The sequence below is a fragment of the Centroberyx gerrardi genome, chromosome 8 (assembly GCF_048128805.1).
Source record: "Centroberyx gerrardi isolate f3 chromosome 8, fCenGer3.hap1.cur.20231027, whole genome shotgun sequence".
Lineage (NCBI taxonomy): Eukaryota > Metazoa > Chordata > Actinopteri > Beryciformes > Berycidae > Centroberyx > Centroberyx gerrardi.
The window spans coordinates 32,987,540-33,006,963 of record NC_136004.1 but is presented as its reverse complement, the minus strand read 5'-3'; the positions used below and the strand labels follow the sequence as shown (position 1 = coordinate 33,006,963).

Below are 19,424 nucleotides of genomic sequence, written 5' to 3'. Positions count from 1 at the left end.
ACCAGTTAACTGTAGCATGTCACGACTAGCATCCCTAGACTTTCTGTTAGCTGGCTCTGAGTAGACAGTGAGTTGTTGGTTGCTTCTTGGTTAACACTGCTATGTCCAGCAAGCTAGCTAACCTTAGCATTTCCACCATACTAGTTAACATTAGCATGTCCACTAAGCTAGTTAACCCTACATATCTGCCATACTAGTTAACTTGAACAGTGTACACCTAGCTAGTTTAACTTAGCATATGTGTTATACTAGTTAGCATATCCACCAAGCTACTTAACCCTGATATTTCCACCCAGCTAGTTAACCCTAGCATATTCACCATACTAGCGAACTTTAGCATGTCAAAAATACTAGTAAATCCTAACATTTTCACCATGCTAGTTAACCCTTGCATATCCATCAAGGTAGTTCACCAGCAGATCATTAAAGCAGCCTGCAGGTTGTTTGGTCGGTTGACCTGCTGGCTGCTGCAGAGATCCAACCTGCGATGTTTAGATGACATGCCGTGTCTGTCCTGTGTGTCTGTCCTGTGTGTCTGTGCTGTGTGTCTGTCCTGTGTGTCTGTTCTGTGTGTCTGTGCTGTGTGTGTCTGTGCTGTGTGTCTGTGTTGTGTGTCTGTGCTGTGTGTCTGTTCTGTGTGTCTGTCCTGTGTGTCTGTCCTGTGTGTCTGTCCTGTGCGTCTGTTCTGTGCGTCTGTCCTGTGCGTCTGTCCTGTGCGTCTGTGCTGTGCGTCTGTCCTGTGCGTCTGTCCTGTGCGTCTGTCCTGTGTGTCTGTGCTGTGTGTCTGTCCTGTGTGTCTGTCCTGTGCGTCTGTCCTGTGCGTCTGTGCTGTGTGTCTGTCCTGTGTGTCTGTCCTGTGTGTCTGTGCTCAGCAGCGATGGAGGTGAGGGAGGAGGAGCGGGAGGTGGAGCAGCAGCTGGAGCGGCTGCTGAGCGGCCAGGGGTCAGAGGTCACGGCGGTGGACGTGGGGTCAGACCAGGGCCGGCCGGTCGCTCTGAGGAAGACCGTCACCTACATCGTCTGCGGCGTCATCTTCAACGACAAGGTAGCAGGTTTACACCGGGTCTGAGTTCAGTCTGAGATCAGTCTGAGTTAGTCTGAGTTAGTCTGAGTTCAGTCTGAGTTCAGTCTGAGTTCAGTCCGAGTTCAGTCCGAGTTAGTCCGAGTTAGTCCGAGTTAGTCCGAGTTAGTCCGAGTTCAGTCCGAGTTCAGTCCGAGTTCAGTCCGAGTTTAGACCGAGTTTAGTCTGAATTCAGTCTGAGTTCAGTCTGAGTTCAGTCTGAGTTTAGTCTGAGTTCAGTCTGAGTTCAGTCTGAATTCAGTCTGAGTTCAGTCTGAGTTCAGTCTGAGTTCAGTCTGAGTTTAGTCTGAGTTCAGTCTGAGTTCAGTCTGAGTTCAGTCTGAGTTCAGTCTGAGTTCAGTCTGAGATCAGTCTGAGTTCAGTCTGAGTTTAGTCTGAGTTCAGTCTGAGTTCAGTCTGAGTTTAGTCTGAGTTCAGTCTGAGTTCAGTCTGAGTTCAGTCTGAGTTCAGTCTGAGTTCAGTCTGAGTTCAGTCTGAGTTCAGTCTGAGTTTAGTCTGAGTTCAGTCTGAGATCAGTCTGAATTCAGTCTGAGTTCAGTCCGAGTTCAGTCCGAGTTCAGTCCGAGTTTAGTCCGAATTCAGTCCGAGTTTAGTCCGAGTTCAGTCCGAGTTTAGTCCGAGTTTAGTCCGAGATCAGTCTGAGTTCAGTCTGAGTTCAGTCTGAGTTTAGTCTGAGTTTAGTCTGAATTCAGTCTGAGTTTAGTCTGAGTTCAGTCTGAGTTCAGTCTGAGTTCAGATACTGTACGTTCAGGAAACTAGCTCTGCTGATGCTGTAAATTAATCTAATCTGCATTAACCAACCATCATCTGGACTCCTGTTCTGCTCTGATAGTTTTTGACTGAACCTTTATTTATTCCGGTCGTCTGACTGAGATCAGGATCTGTTTTTCAGGACAGACCTGAGAACAGCAGCAGATCATATACAAAAACTAACAAACACAATCCAGTCACACGTCAGAGTCAGCATTCAGTGAACACACATGGACAAGTCATCAGAAACAACCACAGACATTAAATAAGTCAGCAGTTAAGAGTTTAAAATCATCTAACAGGATGAGATGTTCTAGTTTCAAAGTCCTTTAGAATTCGTTCCATTTCTGAGATGCAGAGCAGCTGGACAGCTGGTGCAGGAGGAGCTGGTTTAACAAGAGAGAGGAGATGAACTGGGGAAGGTTTAGGAGACAGAAGGACAGAGTGTGAATGTAGTTTTCAGGGAGCGAGTCTGTCCTCTGGTCTGAACCAGAGGGGGAAAGTCCACCTTGTTTTCAGAATAAAAGTCACTGTCATCCATCCTGTAAAGTGATGAAGTCAGGTAATATCAGGGAGTTTTATAAATGGGTCACTGTCCAGGAAAACAGCAGAATGTATTTTCCAACTTTGTGGTGTGTGTGTGTGTGTGTGTGTGTGTGTGTGTGTGTGTGTGTGTGTGTGTGTGTGTGTGTGTGTGTGCGCTCCATCAGGACGAGGTGCTGATGGTGCAGGAGGCGAAGCAGGAGTGTTATAAGCAGTGGTACCTGCCTGCAGGGAGGATGGAGGTGGGAGAGAGCATCGAGGAGGCGCTGAGGAGGGAGGTGAGACACATACTGCCTGTCTGTCTGTCTGTCTGTCTGTCTGACTGCCTGTCTGTCTGCCTGTCTGTCTGTCTGTCTGTCTGTCTGTCTGTCTGTCTGTCTGCCTGTCTGTCTGTCTGTCTGTCTGTCTGTCTGCCTGTCTGTCTGCCTGTCTGTCTGTCTGTCTGTCTGTCTGTCTGCCTGTCTGTCTGTCTGTCTGTCTGTCTGTCTGTCTCCTGTCTGTCTGTCTGTCTCCTGTCTGTCTGCCTGTCTGTCTGTCTGTCTGCCTGTCTGTCTGTCTGTCTGCCTGCCTGTCTGCCTGTCTGTCTGCCTGTCTGTCTGTCTGCCTGTCTGTCTGCCTGTCTGTCTGTCTGTCTGTCTGTCTGTCTGTCTCCTGCCTGTCTGTCTGTCTGCCTGCCTGTCTGCCTGTCTGTCTGCCTGTCTGCCTGCCTGTCTGCCTGTCTGTCTGCCTGTCTGTCTGCCTGTCTGTCTGTCTGTCTGTCTGTCTCCTGTACCAGGAGGTGAGCAGAACTGTTCCAACCAATAGAAACATCCCAGTTCTGTTGTCGTCCCTCAGGTGAAGGAGGAGGCGGGGTTTGACTGTCAGCCAATCACGTTGCTGCTGGTCCAGGAGCAGGGGCCGCAGTGGATCCGCTTCATCTTCCTGGCTGAGGTCACAGGTCAGAGGTCACACACACACACACACACACACACACAATCAAACCATTTTCTAGATGAATTAGAATGGGTTTTAGTGAAATAAACCAGACTGACCTGACAACACCTGTCTCTCTCTCTCTCTCTCTCTCTGTCTCTCTCTCTCTCTCTCTCTCTCTCTCTCTCTTCCCCCCCCCCCCCCTCCTCCAGGTGGCAGTATAAAGTGTGTGTGTGATGCGGATCAGGAGTCCCTGCAGGCCTGCTGGTGGGACAGAGAGTCCCCTCTCCCTCTGAGGGGGCGGGACATCCTGCGCCTCATCGACTCCGGACTCAAGTAGGACTAGAGAAATGAAAACTGACTTGTTGGCTCGTTCTTCATGTCATGATGTAGCGTTCAGGTCTGAGGATCGGTAGGATTTTACCCGCTCTGGTGCCATTTTCTGCTCTTATTGATTCTTTATCGATTGCCTTATCGATTCCTACTGTATAAATTGTTTGGGGTGAAAGACGACATGCAGCTTTAGTGGAGTTACTTTGTTTTATTACTCAAGAATAAATATTGCAGCCTTTGCAGTTTACTGGACACCAGTAATACCAGTAGCACCAGTAACACCAGTAACACCAGTAACACCAGTAACTCCAGTAACACCAGTAACACCAGTAACTCCAGTAACTCCAGTAACACCAGTAACACCAGTAACTCCAGTAACTCCAGTAACACCAGTAACTCCAGTAACTCCAGTAACTCCAGTAACTCCAGTAACACCAGTAACTCCAGTAACTCCAGTAACTCCAGTAACTCCAGTAACACCAGTAACTCCAGTAACTCCAGTAACACCAGTAACTCCAGTAACACCAGTAACACCAGTAACTCCAGTAACTCCAGTAACTCCAGTAACACCAGTAACTCCAGTAACTCCAGTAACTCCAGTAACACCAGTAACTCCAGTAACTCCAGTAACACCAGTAACACCAGTAACACCAGTAACTCCAGTAACACCAGTAACACCAGTAACTCCAGTAACTCCAGTAACACCAGTAACTCCAGTAACACCAGTAACTCCAGTAACTCCAGTAACACCAGTAACTCCAGTAACACCAGTAACACCAGTAACACCAGTAACTCCAGTAACACCAGTAACACCAGTAACTCCAGTAACACCAGTAACACCAGTAACACCAGTAACTCCAGTAACACCAGTAACACCAGTAACTCCAGTAACACCAGTAACACCAGTAACTCCAGTAACACCAGTAACTCCAGTAACTCCAGTAACACCAGTAACTCCAGTAACTCCAGTAACTCCAGTAACACCAGTAACTCCAGTAACACCAGTAACTCCAGTAACTCCAGTAACACCAGTAACTCCAGTAACACCAGTAACACCAGTAACACCAGTAACACCAGTAACTCCAGTAACACCAGTAACACCAGTAACTCCAGTAACACCAGTAACACCAGTAACACCAGTAACTCCAGTAACACCAGTAACTCCAGTAACTCCAGTAACACCAGTAACTCCAGTAACTCCAGTAACTCCAGTAACACCAGTAACACCAGTAACTCCAGTAACACCAGTAACTCCAGTAACACCAGTAACTCCAGTAACTCCAGTAACACCAGTAACTCCAGTAACTCCAGTAACTCCAGTAACACCAGTAACACCAGTAACACCAGTAACTCCAGTAACTCCAGTAACACCAGTAACTCCAGTAACACCAGTAACACCAGTAACACCAGTAACACCAGTAACTCCAGTAACTCCAGTAACACCAGTAACTCCAGTAACACCAGTAACTCCAGTAACACCAGTAACTCCAGTAACACCAGTAACTCCAGTAACTCCAGTAACACCAGTAACTCCAGTAACTCCAGTAACTCCAGTAACACCAGTAACACCAGTAACACCAGTAACACCAGTAACTCCAGTAACACCAGTAACTCCAGTAACACCAGTAACACCAGTAACTCCAGTAACTCCAGTAACACCAGTAACACCAGTAACACCAGTAACTCCAGTAACACCAGTAACACCAGTAACACCAGTAACACCAGTAACTCCAGTAACACCAGTAACTCCAGTAACTCCAGTAACACCAGTAACACCAGTAACTCCAGTAACCAGGCGTCAGTTTATCCATCAGATCTTAATAAACCTCCACAGACTGAATTTAATACTTTTAAGTGACGCAAAACTTGAAGAACTGGAGGGAGAACCTGCAGTGTGGAGAAACCAGCTGGAGAGAAAACTCTTCCCTAAATGAACGATGATAATGTTAATTAACGAGGATAATGTTAATTAACGATGATAATGTTAATTAAGGAGCGTTGAGCCTTAAATCCTGAACAAGCGGCTGTCCGGTCCGGTTCTGATCTCTCTGACGGTCTGAATCCTGAGCTGAACTGTGTGTGAACTCGACAGCTGGATTTAGCTGCAGTCTAATATCATACTGACATGAATCTGAACAGTGGTCTTGTTTTCCTGCAGGTATTGATATGACACTGATATGAACATGAATGTGATCGGTGGTATTGATTCCTCCAGGTACCGGCGGCTCCCCTGGCACCCTGCCTGCCTGCCGCTGGACCTGAGCTGCCGTCACGTGGTGCAGAGACTCGTCCTGGTCTTCACCAACGCTCAGGACCACATCTGGGTCCTGCTGGTCCAAGGTACCGACTGACTGACTGACTGAGGAATCTACAGCTACAGTTTATTGATTATTTATTAGTTTGTCAAACTTGGGTCTCGTGTTTTGTTTGTTTGAGTTGTTTTAAAGCGTGTTCACACTATTCTACTTTTCTTCTACAAATTTCGCCGCCTCACCTGCTTTCTGTACAGAAAATGAAGATGAATTACTGAAACCCCAACCTGTGTTTATGCTGCATTGCATTCTGGTCTATCTCCTGCTCCTGTGGGTGGAGAAATTGGTCTCTGGAAAGAAGCTGTTTGATTCTGAGGGACTGACACCACAACGTTTACCACCTTTAACTTTGATATAAGGTGCTGGCAGTTTGAAAAGAAGAATAGTGTGAACACCAACTTAGAAGCCAAATCTGCGTTAAGTTCCTTTGTCTTCTCTCAGTGCTTCATCTTTTGTTAATGCCCCCCCCCCCCAGCCCCGGCGCCCCACCTCCCCTCGGCGGTGGCGGTGAAGACGCACGCTGTGACCTGGGCGGCCAACCAGGTGGTGCAGGAGGCGATGCCGTCGTCGTACTACGAGCACGACGTCAACACGCTGGGCGTGTTCAGCCTGCAGCACGGCGGCCGGCAGCCCGGCAAGACCGACGGCATCTGCTTCAACACGCTGGTGGCTCTGGTGCCGGACCGGGTGCAGCGCGGCGAGGACGGCCGCAGGCTGGACCGGGTCGAGTCCGGACTGCCGCCGCCCGTGGAAAACCCCCGATACCGCTGGTACCGAGTACAGAACCAGGCCATCAGAGAGAAACTGCTGGAACGGACAAAAAACACTTCCATTCTACCCATCCACAGCCTGTACTGACACATATATCATATTATATTATATTATATTATATTATAAACTATATTACTGTTATTTAAATCTTGGCTTTAAGAAGAGGACTCTTATTGTGAAGAGAACAGACTGTCACATTTAACTGTTGGCTTTATTCTGAAAGGAAGAAAAACATCTAATTTATCAGTGGGCTTTGAGGAGAAGGCTTTTATTGTGAAGGGACCAATGAAATACTAAATGTATCTGTTGGTTTTGAGAGGATGGTCATTATTCTGAAGTAACCAGAGTGTTCTTGTATTTATTTATTTTTTTTTACTTTTTAGGAAAATTTACTTTTATTCTGAAAGAAACAAAGAGATTTTAGAGAGAGGGTTTAGTTTTGACCAGAGGGCTTTTATTGTGAAACTGTCTGAACACTGAGCACCAAGACAGGAATCTATAAAGTTCTCCACAAGTTTAACAACCGTGTGTGTGTGTGTGTGTGTGTGTGTGTGACATTTTACATGAAGATAAATAAGTATATAATTACAGCCTAAATATAACTATAAATATAAGTGTTTTGTTCCAAGATGAATCATTTGAAAAAGTGACTGACAACATGAAACCAGATTCTGTTCTGTTTAGAGAACAGTAGAGAACCGAGGTTCTTGTCTGCCAGACTGGATCCATACTGGATGATGAACTTCAGGTCATGACTCCTTCACTTCCGGTTCCTCCCTCTCAGCTGATGTTTACAGCGGTTACTAGGCAACAGCTGTGGAGCGGTTTAGCAAATTTACCAACTAGCTAGCTGTTAGCTCCTGAACCTCCTGAACTAATAGAAAATAACCGCTAATTAAACAGTAAACCAGTTCCCGGCGGTTCCAGCGCTTCCCCCGGATGGCCGGTGTTCAGACCGACCCGACCCGGGCCCCGGTGGCCTTCGGGGAGCGGGCCCTGCCGCGGCTGGCCCGGGAGCTGCGGGACCCGGAGCCGCTGACCCGGCGGCGGGCGCTGGCTTCCCTCTGCGACCTGGTTCACGACCCGGAGCGGGCCTACCAGGCCGTCAGCCAGGGTCAGCAAGCTTTATCAGTTTATACAAGTTCAGATGAGTTTATATGCGTTTTTTATAAGTTACAGGATTCAGGAGGAAAAAATAGAACATTAGCACGCAAATAGAATATTAAGTAGCCAATAAACAGTAGAAATAATAGCCTAAGTGTGGTAAAATAGTACATACAATACAAGCAATAAATTAGAATATAAAAAAAATTATAAATATGAAATATATATGTGTGTGTAAATATAAAACTTCTCAAATTCTCAATATGTATACAGTATGAAATAGTGGAACCATGTGTATGATGATGCGTTTACTGACTGTATGAAGTGTGTATGATGCGTTCACTGACTGTATGAAGTGTGTATGATGCGTTCACTGACTGTATGAAGTGTGTATGATGCGTTCACTGACTGTATGAAGTGTGTATGATGCGTTTACTGACTATATGAAGTGTGTATGATGCGTTCACTGACTGTATGAAGTGTGTATGATGCGTTCACTGACTGTATGAAGTGTGTATGATGCGTTCACTGACTGTATGAAGTGTATATGATGCGTTCACTGACTGTATGCAGTGTGTATGAAGTGTTTTTATCCCCCGGACCCCCTCTTCCTCCCTCCTGAACCCCTGGAGGGCCCCAGACTCCACTTCCCCCCCCTGCTGTACACAGTGCTGATGTGTTCTCCTCCTCCTCCTCCTCCTCCTCCTCCTCCTCCTGCAGGCTGTATGGAGCAGCTGAAGGACTTGTTGCAGGACTCGGATCTGTCAGTCAGGACACAAACCAGCGAGCTGCTCCACCTGCTGGCCGCCCACAGTGTCGGCAGGTCGGTTCACAGGTTTCATGGTTTCATCTGTTTGTCGCCCAGAGAGGATCTGTACTCTGTCTGACGGAAGAATCCATACGGTCGATCAATACATAGACAGCTAGATGGATAGATACTTTATTAGGAGGAATATTTGTGCCTTCATGTGCTGATGGCAAAGTCCGATATCCAGGACTTCTTGTGCAATCATGTGCTGTCAGATATATCAGAACAAATATTTCTGAGTTATTGTATTGTAGTTATCGTTTGTCTTCCAGGTTTGATTTTCTGACAAAATAACACGTGAATGCAACACTGTTAGCAGCCGACCTGGACGTCCTGGATGTCGGACTTTCCCAGCAGAACCTGAATGCAAAATTAAAGTCGGCTGATAGACAGCGTTGCGTTCACTTGTTATTTTGTCAGAAAATCAAACCCGGAAGACAAACGTAAACAAACATGGCCGTCCTGCAGCTCAGTGAGCTAATATGACAAACCTCATTCAAACAAATGTTAGGTTAGTCTGTCTGTTTTCTTACTGACCGACACAAAATAGATTTTTCTCCTGGTTGAGAAGGTTAAAGGTCACCATTGTGTCATAACTTGGAAAGTTTCCGACTTCATCGTCTGACTTCATGTGAAATTTCCAAGTGGGGAATTTGTTTTTCTGATACTCTGACAGCCAGTGTTGGGCAAGTTACTCAGAAAATGTAATTAATGACTCTTTACTCTTTACTACACATTACTGATTCCTCAACAGCAGCAGTAATTAGTTCCGTTCCTCGTTCCATTACTTTGCATTTCGTTGGCAGCAGATGCTCCTTGTTTCTCCCTGAGTTTCACATGGAGGTGAAGCTGCTGCAGGTCCTGAAGACACGTGAGAGGAAAACACCAAACAGGGAGTTGGAAAATGTCAAAGGAGAGAAGAGAAAAGGTTGAAGGAGGTTCCGGTTTAACTAACGCAGAACGGAGCATTACTGGGATTAGTAACTGGAATGTAATTACTGAATATGTAATGCCTTACACTACTGTTACTGAAGAAAGTAATCACATTACTGTAACCCGTTACCGCCCAACACTGCTGACAGCATGAAGGCACGAAAACCACCTGGCTCATGAACCAGGAGGAACGAAAACCTGCAGGACCGAGGCTCTAGACTTTGAATTATCTACATAAATGTATTTGCGTGTGTGTGTGTGTGTGTGTGTGTGCGTGTGTGTGTGTGTGTGTGTGTGTGTGTGTGTGTGTGTGTGTGTGTGCAGGCAGGCCCTGCTGAGCGGCGGCCTCCTCCCTCCTCTCTCCTCTCTGCTGGACGAACCCTCCGCCTCCTGCAGGAGGAGCGTCCACCGAGCGCTCAGCCGCCTGGCGCTGCTGCCCGCAGGTACGCAGGGCATTGTGGGTAAATGCCGCAGAAAAAATATTACTGAATGTTGTTTTGTTTTAGAAGGCTTATCCTGAAGCAGCTCATCCCTAGATTTCCATCACTAGAATGACGTTTTAAAGGCGTCGTCTGTCCATCCAGAGGGGAACGCCAGGTGAAATCTCTGCTTCATGTCAGAGGATTTTTCAATGTTCCTCTGCTGTTTGAGTGACAGTTCAGGTTCAGGGCTTCTCATAGACAACCGGTGTAGTATTGATCAATTCTACACTAAATATGGAATCAATCAAACTGCATCATATCCATCATATCAGAGCTAGGTGAAGCTGATTGGCTGATTTTTAATAAAAGGACACATTGGTCTGGCCCAGTCTGAACATGAGAGAAGAGCATGAGTGAGATGTTCTCTGTCCTGTCGTCCTGCAGGTGCGGAGGCCATGCTGCCGCTGGTCCCCCGGCTGCTGCTGAAGCTCAGGGAGGAAGAGGAGGAGGAGGAGGAGGAGAAACAGGAGCAGGAGGTCCAGGAGGAGGAGGAGGTTCGGGTGCTGCTGCTCTCCACCCTGAGCCGGTGCGTGCGGCGGGACGCCCGGCCGGCTCTGGCCTGCGGCGGCGTGGCGGCGCTGGGCCGGCAGCTCGCTCACCGCTCCGCTCACGTCCGCAGGGAGGCGGCGGCCGCCATGATGGCCATCAGGTTACTGACCTTATCACACGCCGGCCATTTTGAACACTTGGGGCGGGAAACTCTGCCCAGCTCTGTCCTGCTGCTGTGAACCAAGATCATCATACAAACATTTATTATTTCACAGATTCACACTGAAAAACACGTTAGAAACAAATGGGAAATAGGTTCAATTTTATATATTTGTCCCATTATCACTAGATACCAGAGGCTAGCCTATAGCTAGCTACTAGCTTACTAACTAGTAAGCTAGCTAACTAACTTCCCTGCTAAATTCAAGCAGTCGGTGTGGTTGTTGTTCCTGAGATTGTTAGCTAATTTGAGATTATTATCTGTTAGTCTGGTGTATCTGAAGTCCAACACATATATGTTGAAGTGATATTATTTTTATATAAATGTCAATCTTTCCCACCCTGAGTGTTCAAAATGGCCACCATGTGAATAAGGTCAATACTGTTTAGTTTTTACTTTTGTTACTTTATCGTTCGTTTCTTTGTTTTTCTTTGGTTAATTTGTTTGTTTGTTTGTTTCATTTTCTTTTTCCTTTTCCTTTGTTTGCTAACGTTACGTGGCTAGTGCTGATTAGCTAACAGATACATCATAACATCAGTGTGTTTGCCGGCTAGTTAGCTAGCTAACAGTTTGTTCAGGTTAACTGAGCTGACTCTTCTCAAGCTACAACTCAGAGTGTTTTGGAGTAGAGACTAGGGCTAAAGACAAGACAGTTTACTGTGTCACAGTAACCAAATCCACCTTATCACATTATTCACTTTTACTGAGAACGTCACTGATTGGATGCTGGGCGGTCGGTGTGTGCTTCAGTGTTCCTGTGGAGGGGAAGCAGCAGGTGTGTGAGGAGGCGGTACTTCCTGTCCTGGTGGCTCTGCTGTCAGACGGAGACGCTGAGGTCCAGGCCAACGCTGCAGGAACCATCATGAACACTGCTGTCATCACCAGAGGTACACACACACACACACACACACACACACACACACACACACACACAGGCCTGGTACATAGTTAACACAAGGCGTACACACACTAACAGAAGTTGGGTTTCCAGAGTGCAGATGTTATAATCCTTTTACCCAGCAGGGGGCAGCAACACCTCCAGTCTGCTGGTTTTGAAGAGGCCTCTCTCTCTCTCTCTCTCTCTCTCTCTCTCTCTCTCTCTCTCTCTCTCTCTCTCTCTCCTCCAGGAAAGCTCCAGTGTCTGGAGTTAGACGTCCTTCCTCTCCTCCTGGGTCTGGTGTCTGAGGAGCAGGAGGAGGGGGAGGAGGAGGAGAAGAGGAAGAGGAGGAGGGCGGTTGTCGTCTACTCCCTGCGGGCGCTCGCCTCGCTGGCCGAAGCCCCCGCCGCCCGCCGCCTCCTGCTGCAGCACCTCCCCCTGCTGAGGAGGAGGAGCGGGGCGGAGGGGGAGGAGGGGGGGGAGGAGGAGGAGGTCCGCCGCGCCGCCCGGACCGCCGTCAGGGTCGTGACCTGGACTCCCTGACAAACTGACAGTACATTTAAGTGTGTGACCTCTGACCTCCAGTCCAGTGTCTGATCAGTTAGAGTCATGCTTCACACGTTCTCTAACAGGGACAATTTCTGATTAATGAAATTTTAGGTTGTGTCCGAATAAACCTTCTTCACCAACATGGCTGACGTTCTTCTGCAGGTTACAGATCAGTTCTCTCCATCACCAGCAATGTTAAGAAGCAACTTTCTGTCTGTGATCACTGATTCAGTGTTTCAACAGTTTGTCACTGACATCTTTCTGTTTCTGTTGTCAGACTGAAACAATATAAACAAGAGATTTGATCGCGTCACAAAATGCTAACAGACCAGAAGTTACTGTTAGCCTTGGTTAGCCAGTTAGCATTTTGTGACCCTCGATCACATCACATCTCACATATTAGAAAATTGACGGAAGTATGTAGTATGAAGAATTAAGACATGACCATAGTGAAATTGAACCATTTCTCATATTGCTGAGGAACCCTAAAACTTCCTCACCCCCTCAAGAACCCCTGGAACCCCCTCAGGGACCCCGGAACCCCTTGAAGAACCCCTGGAACCCCTTGAAGGACCTCTGGAACCCCTTCAAGAACCCCTTGAACTCCTTCAAATACCCCAGAGCTTCCTCAAAGACCCCTGGAACCCCTTCAAAGACCCTGGAACCCCTTCAAGAACCCCTGGAACCTCTTCAAAGACCCTGGAACCCCTTCAAGAACCCCTGGAACCTCTTCAAGAACCCCTGGAATGCCTTCAAAGACCCTGGAACCCTTTCAAGGACCCCTGGAACCCCTTAAAGAACCCCTGGAACCCTCTCAAAGACTCCTCAACTTCCTCAAGAACCCGTGGAACTCCTTCACAGACCCCTTGAACCCCCTCAAGAACCCCTGGAACTCCTTCAAAGACCCTGGAACCCCTTCAAGAACCCCTGGAACCTCTTCAAAGACCCTGGAACCCCTTCAAGAACCCCTGGAATGCCTTCAAAGACCCTGGAACCCTTTCAAGGACCCCTGGAACCCCTTAAAGAACCCCTGGAACCCCCTCAAAGACTCCTCAACTTCCTCAAGAACCCGTGGAACTCCTTCACAGACCCTGGAACCCCTTCAAGAACCCCTGGAACCTCTTCAAAGACCCTGGAACCCCTTAAAGAACCCCTGGAACCCCCTCAAAGACTTCTCAACTTCCTCAAGAACCTGTGGAACTCCTTCACAGAGCCCTTGAACCCCCTCAAGAACCCCTGGAACTTCCTCAAAGACCCCTGCAGGTCCCCGGACCCCAGTTTGAGAGAGACAGAGTGACTTGATTCAGGTCAGCAGTAGAAAAGCTTCAGTTCCTTTCTCCTCTGACCTGTTCTCCTGAATGCAGCTCCTCTCTCGCTCCTCTTCATTAAATTAAGGCCATCTGTTCTCCACCAGTAGATCTCAAAGACTCTTTATTAGCGAAGCCCTGCAGACCCATCAGCCGCTCAGCTGATGAATGGAGCCTCTGATCTGACGCTGAGGCTCGGCTCCCGTCTGAAGCGTCGGGTCACATAGTATTGAGTGTTGCCAAAGCTTATTACAATAGCACAGGATATAATCAGGTACAAGATGAATAATTAAAATAATCATAAAAACAAAATATAAGAATTCCTAATTATAAAAAACTATCATAAAAATGGTTCATATGATAATTATGATTCTATGCAATCCTATGGACAATACTCATAATGCAAAGCATCCAAGCATCATTGTTTTCTCCTCGTCCCACTGGGAGTGCGAGTCAGTTTGGGAGGGAATAGAAATTAGGAAATGCACTTTCGAATTTTGGGAAGTATATTTTTTGCATTGTCTTGTATTTTACTAGGAGACATTTCAACACTTGTGGGCGTCTGGTTTTGTCTTGTCTGATGTACAGAACAATAAGTCAGGATAAAACTGAACAGTGAAGTCAGTTATTATTCTGAATGTGATGGAGAATATGATGTTGCAAAGTATTTTAAATGAAGACAACTTTATTAAATCTGCACTCTTTTCAACACAGCAGCATGTTGCTGTCACAGATGTTCAGACAGCTGCTGAAAATGACTCAGCATTTTTTAACAGTCTGATGTTCTGAGGATTTCTTTTCATTAGTAATATGAAATACTGTAATTAGAATATTCCTATAATATTCCTATTGCAATCTATAGTGTGTCTGTAGTACTTGATAGTGTATTTATAATGATCTTGTAGGTATAAACTGCTACTACTACTATTAGTATTACTGTTACTACCACTATTACTACTGCTACTTCTATCACTACTACCCTAATAATAATAATAATAATAATAATAACTGTTTATGTATAGAGCATGTATCAAGTCAAAGCTACAAAAGGCTTTACAAGATACATTAAAATATGAGTAATAAATGAAAATGTTCACAATAAATATCAAGAATAAAATACAGTAAGTCAGGAGAGAAAAGAGTTCATCAGGCTGCAGAATCTTTTCTCTGGAAATATAAAACATGAAGAGACAAAACACAGAAGCGGCTTATTGAACAGCCTTTTCTGTCATTTCACATATTTCCATCCAAGCTGACGCTGACATGTTGCTCCGTCATGTTTGACCCCCGCGCGCTGAGAAATGGACTGATCCAGAGAGAGAGAGAGAGAGAGAGAGAGAGAGAGAGAGAGAGAGAGAGACATAGACAGAGACTGGTGTGAAACAGCAACAGCAGAGACGCACATTGCTGCTATCAGTCACACACACACACACACACACACACTCTCTCTCACACACACACACACACTCACACACACACACACACACACGCACACACACACAGCGACCTGGGACTATATTTGGGATTGAGAGAGAGAGAAACAGTTGATGTGAGCGGAGCTGCTGGATGTTTCCACCAGACAGCAGCAACACAGGTGAGACACTGTTTTATTTCATATGATTATGACTGTATGTATGTATTGGAGGGCTGTGTGTGGGTATTTATATAGTGTGTGTAAAGTAGTGTTCCCTATACCGAAGAAGAACTGGTAATCCTCTCATACTACAGCAAAACTATAGGAATATTATAGGAATATTATAGAGATCTGTGGTTTGGGTCGTTTCTTATTAGGAAATAATTGTGAGAGAATGCGCGAATGAACTGAAGTTTCTTTTTAAAATAATTGAATTGACAGTGGAGTGTGTGTAGTTTCAATATTATAGGAATATTCTAGGGATATTATAGAGATATTATAGGGATATTATAAGGATATTATCGGGATATTATGGTGTTATTTGGCCGGCTGTCTGCTCGGCTCTCTCCCCGGCGGTGGTCGACCTTGGCCGGGGAGGCTGGCGGTGTGACAGCCGGGGTTGGGATGAGCCGCAGCGGGCTGAGAGGCTCCGACGTCCCGCCGAATCTAACGCTCCTAAAAACCTCCGGACTGCTTCCCATCAGGTCCGATATAGACTCAGTTCACTGCCTGGTCTGAATTATGTAAGAGGCTGCTGACAAGTGAGGGAGTTTCTGCCGAGGATGGAGGATGGAGGGAGAGATGGAGGGAGAGAGAGATGGATGATGGATTAAGGAGGGGATGGTTTTATGTAACCCAGCATCACAACATCTGCCGGCCGGCCTCGCCTCTGAAATCAAACACCCCCCTGTACCAGGATCAGTTCAGTTTCACTTCAATTCATTTCAATACAAACTTCATTTAATTTGCTGTAACCACAGAGCACTCAGCCTCAGTTATTGGAATATATCCATATATATATAATAATATCTCTAGAATATTCCTTAAAGTGTATTTATGGAACTCAATAGTGAGTTTATGGTGGCTTTGTACTTTATGGTATTTTTATTTATTTATTTATTTATTTTTTTATCTCTTATGGTATCACTATTGTTCTTGCAATATTCCTATGAGGACTTAAAGTGTGTATGTGGTGCTCAATACTGAGTTTACAGTGGCTTTGTACTTTATTCCTATAATACTCCAATAGGGTTTTTTTTAATGTCTGTGACACTAAACGGTGTCAGTACAATATTCCTGACTTGCTGCATGTCTGTAGCTGTCAGTAGTGTCCTTGTTGTACTTTGTGGTATTCGCTTTTATCTCTTATAGTATTTCTATACTGTGATATCCATGTAGTATTTTGGGTTTGGAGGAAAAGTGATTTAATTGAAAGTGTAACTGAGCCCAGTCTGTCTGCCTGTCTGTCTGCCTGTCTGTCTGTCTGTCTGTCTGTCTGTCTGTCTGTCATCGTTAAGCTTTTAAACGGTTGCCCCCCCCCCCCCCCCCCCCCCCCCTCTCCAGGCTCTTTCTAGCTCCCACAGGACTGGAAACCCATTATTCACAGCTGGGTTCAATAGGACAGAGAGAGAGAGAGAGAGAGAGAGAGAGAGAGAGAGAGAGAGAGAGAGAGACAGAGAGACGGAGAGAGAGAGAGAGAGAGAGAGAGAGATACAGACAGAGAGAGAGAGAGAGAGAGAGCGCGAGACAGAGAGAGGGAGAGAGAGACAGAGAGAGAGAGAGAGAGAGACAGAGAGAGAGAAAGACAGAGAGAGGGAGAAAGACAGAGAAAGGGAGAGAGAGCCTTACTGTTGGTTACCTGTAATGTTGGTGATCTGATCCAACTAACCAGACCAGGTGCACAGGTGCATACTGATGTCTAATACCACCGAAATAATAAAATAACCACCAAATAACCACCAAAAAGCAAAGACTAATATCAACAAGACTTAAAACACCCATATTGGCTCCAACAATGAGAATTAATTGAACACTTCCGACAGTTTGGAGCAGCAGATCAGATCAGCTGTGACTGAAGCATCGACGCTGACAGTGGAAATGTTGCTGAGCGGCAGCTTTGGATTCTAGTTTCTCCAGAATTATTTGGGCACGCTCTGTAATGTTCCCGTGACCCAGCTTCGGGTCTCCACACCTGTGATTGAACCCCCGCTGTGGTCCGTCCCTGTGTTGTGGGCGGAGCCTCAGGTGGAACCCGGTCCTGGTCCTGGATTACACCTGCTAACAGTCCACCAGCACAAATAATAGGACAAATAATTACTGAACACAGAAATCAAACCTCTACGTACCTACAAGGAAAACAACATTAAAGGACTAGTTCACCCCAAAATGAAAATTCAGTCATCTGCTCCCCCCACGTCAGTTTAAACTCCACTGAAGTTGGAAGGACCATCAAACACACAGCAGCTCTGGCTCAGCCTTATAACACACTGTTGAAGTTAACAGAGCTTCTTTGTTTCAGCTAAAAAAAACCCACATAATATATCCATCAGATTTCTCCAAACAGCTTGAGCAGCAGCATCCAAGTGTTTTGTAGTCAAACGATTGAACTCTGGGTCCAAAAGTCCAATATTTACCTCAGCATCTCCTAGATTTTCTTCACTGAGGATGCTCTGGTCGCCCGACAGCTCTGCAGGAAGACTCTGCCTGATACTACAGGAAAAAACCAGGAGATGGAGAGGTAAATATTGGACGTTTGTAATCATTTGGCTACAAAACACTTGGATTCTGCTGCAGAAGCTGTTTGGAGAAATCTGATGGACATTTTCTGCTGTTTTGGAGCTGTAAGAGACGGCCCAGTTAGCTGCAACAGTCTGTCAGAAGAACTCAGTGTGGGGCTGAGCAGAGAAAGACTGAATCTTCATTTTGAGGTGAACTGTTCCTTTAAGAAGAAGCTAAAGCACACTTCAGCAGGTTTGAACCATAGACTGTAAAAAAAGATGGACGTAGTGAGTGTGACATCACCCACAGGTCTCTGAAGGGTTTGGAAGCCAGCAGATCCGGTTTACGGTCTTTAACATGTTGACATGTTCTGGAGCCGGAGCAGCCAGAGAGAGGCTGAGGGTCGACTCAGAGCCACAGCTCCGCCTGCTATTGGTCCAGAATCAACCACCTGTCAATCACTAGGAAAACAACCCTGTTTTATATCTGTTAATGATGCAATTATTTTGAAAATCGGCATATGGACACATATTAGAAGAAGTGAAATTAGCTGCTGAGACCAAAACCTCTCGTCGAAAAAATGTATTGACTTTATATTTTGAGTGAGAAGTTGGGTTGTGGTCCACTGACTTCATGGAGTTGGGCGGTTTGGAGTCTTTTTGGAGCCGGACTCTAGTGGACGTTAGAGGAACTGCAGCTTTCAGCCACTTCCTTATTGGCTTCAAAATTCACCCGTGGCGTTAGCCGCTTGGTCTGAACACAGATTGTCCAGATGAAGGACGGTCTGTTTAACGCTGCTGCCCCCATAGCACCATGCTGTCTAACCACCTGAGCTGTCCAGCCCTTTGTGTGTGTGTGTGTGTGTGTGTGTTACCTCAGGTTATTAGAGTGTGTGACACTTGGCCCGAGGTCGGCTGCTGTTCAGGTTTGAGGATACAGTAAATCTCAGACTCTGCTGGAAGCTAAAGATGCTGGTCTGGACTGGTACGGAGAAACATTACAGACTAAACAAATCGCACCTGAACTGAACTTTTTTTCGTGAAGTCATGATTTGCAAAACCCAAACTCTGTTCTGCAAATCCAGAAATGGATTGTGACCCAGGTTTTACAAGCAAGCTCATGTTCCAATTACAAATCACCTTTCATTTTCCATTTACCACATTTCTCCTCCAGTTCAGTCATTGAAAAGCTGTTGCTGCGGCGGCTCGTCGAGTCTCACCTGTCAGACGTGCTGCTGGGAGCTCTGTACTGGTTCCATTCACTTCAGTTCACTCTCCATTCACTGGTGATTTAAAAAGAAAGGTTGACTGAGCAGCTTGTTGTTTTCCAGTCACACAGTTCCACATGTTCACACTGGGAGCTGACCAGTAAAACCAGTCTGCTGCCGAGCCTCAGCTGGCACTGATCGCCTTCCATACTCACTCTGAATGGAGCGACTAGAGAGCAGTGTTATAGTCCAGTCACCAAAGCTCGAGTCCAAGTCGAGTCCCAAGTCCTCGAGTCCGAGTCGAGTCTCAAGTCCTCAATAATCGAGTCTGAGCAACCGGTTTGAGTTCAGTAACTGATTTGACATTTGACTCGACTTTTCACTCCAGTTCATGTAAAATCCAGTAAGTGAAGCTCACAGTACAAGGCGGAGCATCTTCATCTTCCTCTTCACCTTCGTCTTCATCTTCCTCTGTCGCTATAGCAACGATCTGTTCCATCCTCCTGTCAGTGTTTGTGTGGTCAGATAATCGATGCTGTGAACCAACCAGATGATCAGGGACAAATCTGAGTCCGAGTCATCAATATTCAAGTCTGATTCCAAGTCAGAGTAAA

General features: G+C 46.2%; 3 protein-coding genes across 3 annotated transcripts in view; all 3 read left to right on the top strand.

The window, feature by feature from the left end:
- Nucleotides 1-851: 851 nt before the first annotated feature.
- nudt18 (nudix (nucleoside diphosphate linked moiety X)-type motif 18) lies at nt 852-7,217 on the top strand. The gene is made up of 6 exons (XM_071921541.2): nt 852-1,045; nt 2,542-2,652; nt 3,209-3,311; nt 3,499-3,622; nt 5,835-5,959; nt 6,407-7,217. Exons 1-6 carry the CDS (start codon nt 878-880, stop codon nt 6,787-6,789), a joined length of 1,014 nt encoding a protein of 337 aa, XP_071777642.2. The 5' UTR covers nt 852-877; the 3' UTR covers nt 6,790-7,217.
- A 424-nt stretch (nt 7,218-7,641) lies between these two features.
- rsph14 (radial spoke head 14 homolog) lies at nt 7,642-12,158 on the top strand. The gene is made up of 6 exons (XM_071921538.2): nt 7,642-7,816; nt 8,527-8,629; nt 9,872-9,990; nt 10,414-10,678; nt 11,489-11,625; nt 11,866-12,158. Exons 1-6 carry the CDS (start codon nt 7,642-7,644, stop codon nt 12,156-12,158), a joined length of 1,092 nt encoding a protein of 363 aa, XP_071777639.2.
- Nucleotides 12,159-14,981: 2,823 nt separating this feature from the next.
- The window catches only part of LOC139928853 (dematin-like), a 42,227-nt gene continuing 37,784 nt past the window's right edge, over nt 14,982-19,424 (top strand). The window contains exon 1 of the mRNA XM_078285046.1: nt 14,982-15,065. The gene's annotated coding sequence lies outside the window, so the exon portion shown is untranslated. The remainder of the gene's footprint in view (nt 15,066-19,424) is intronic.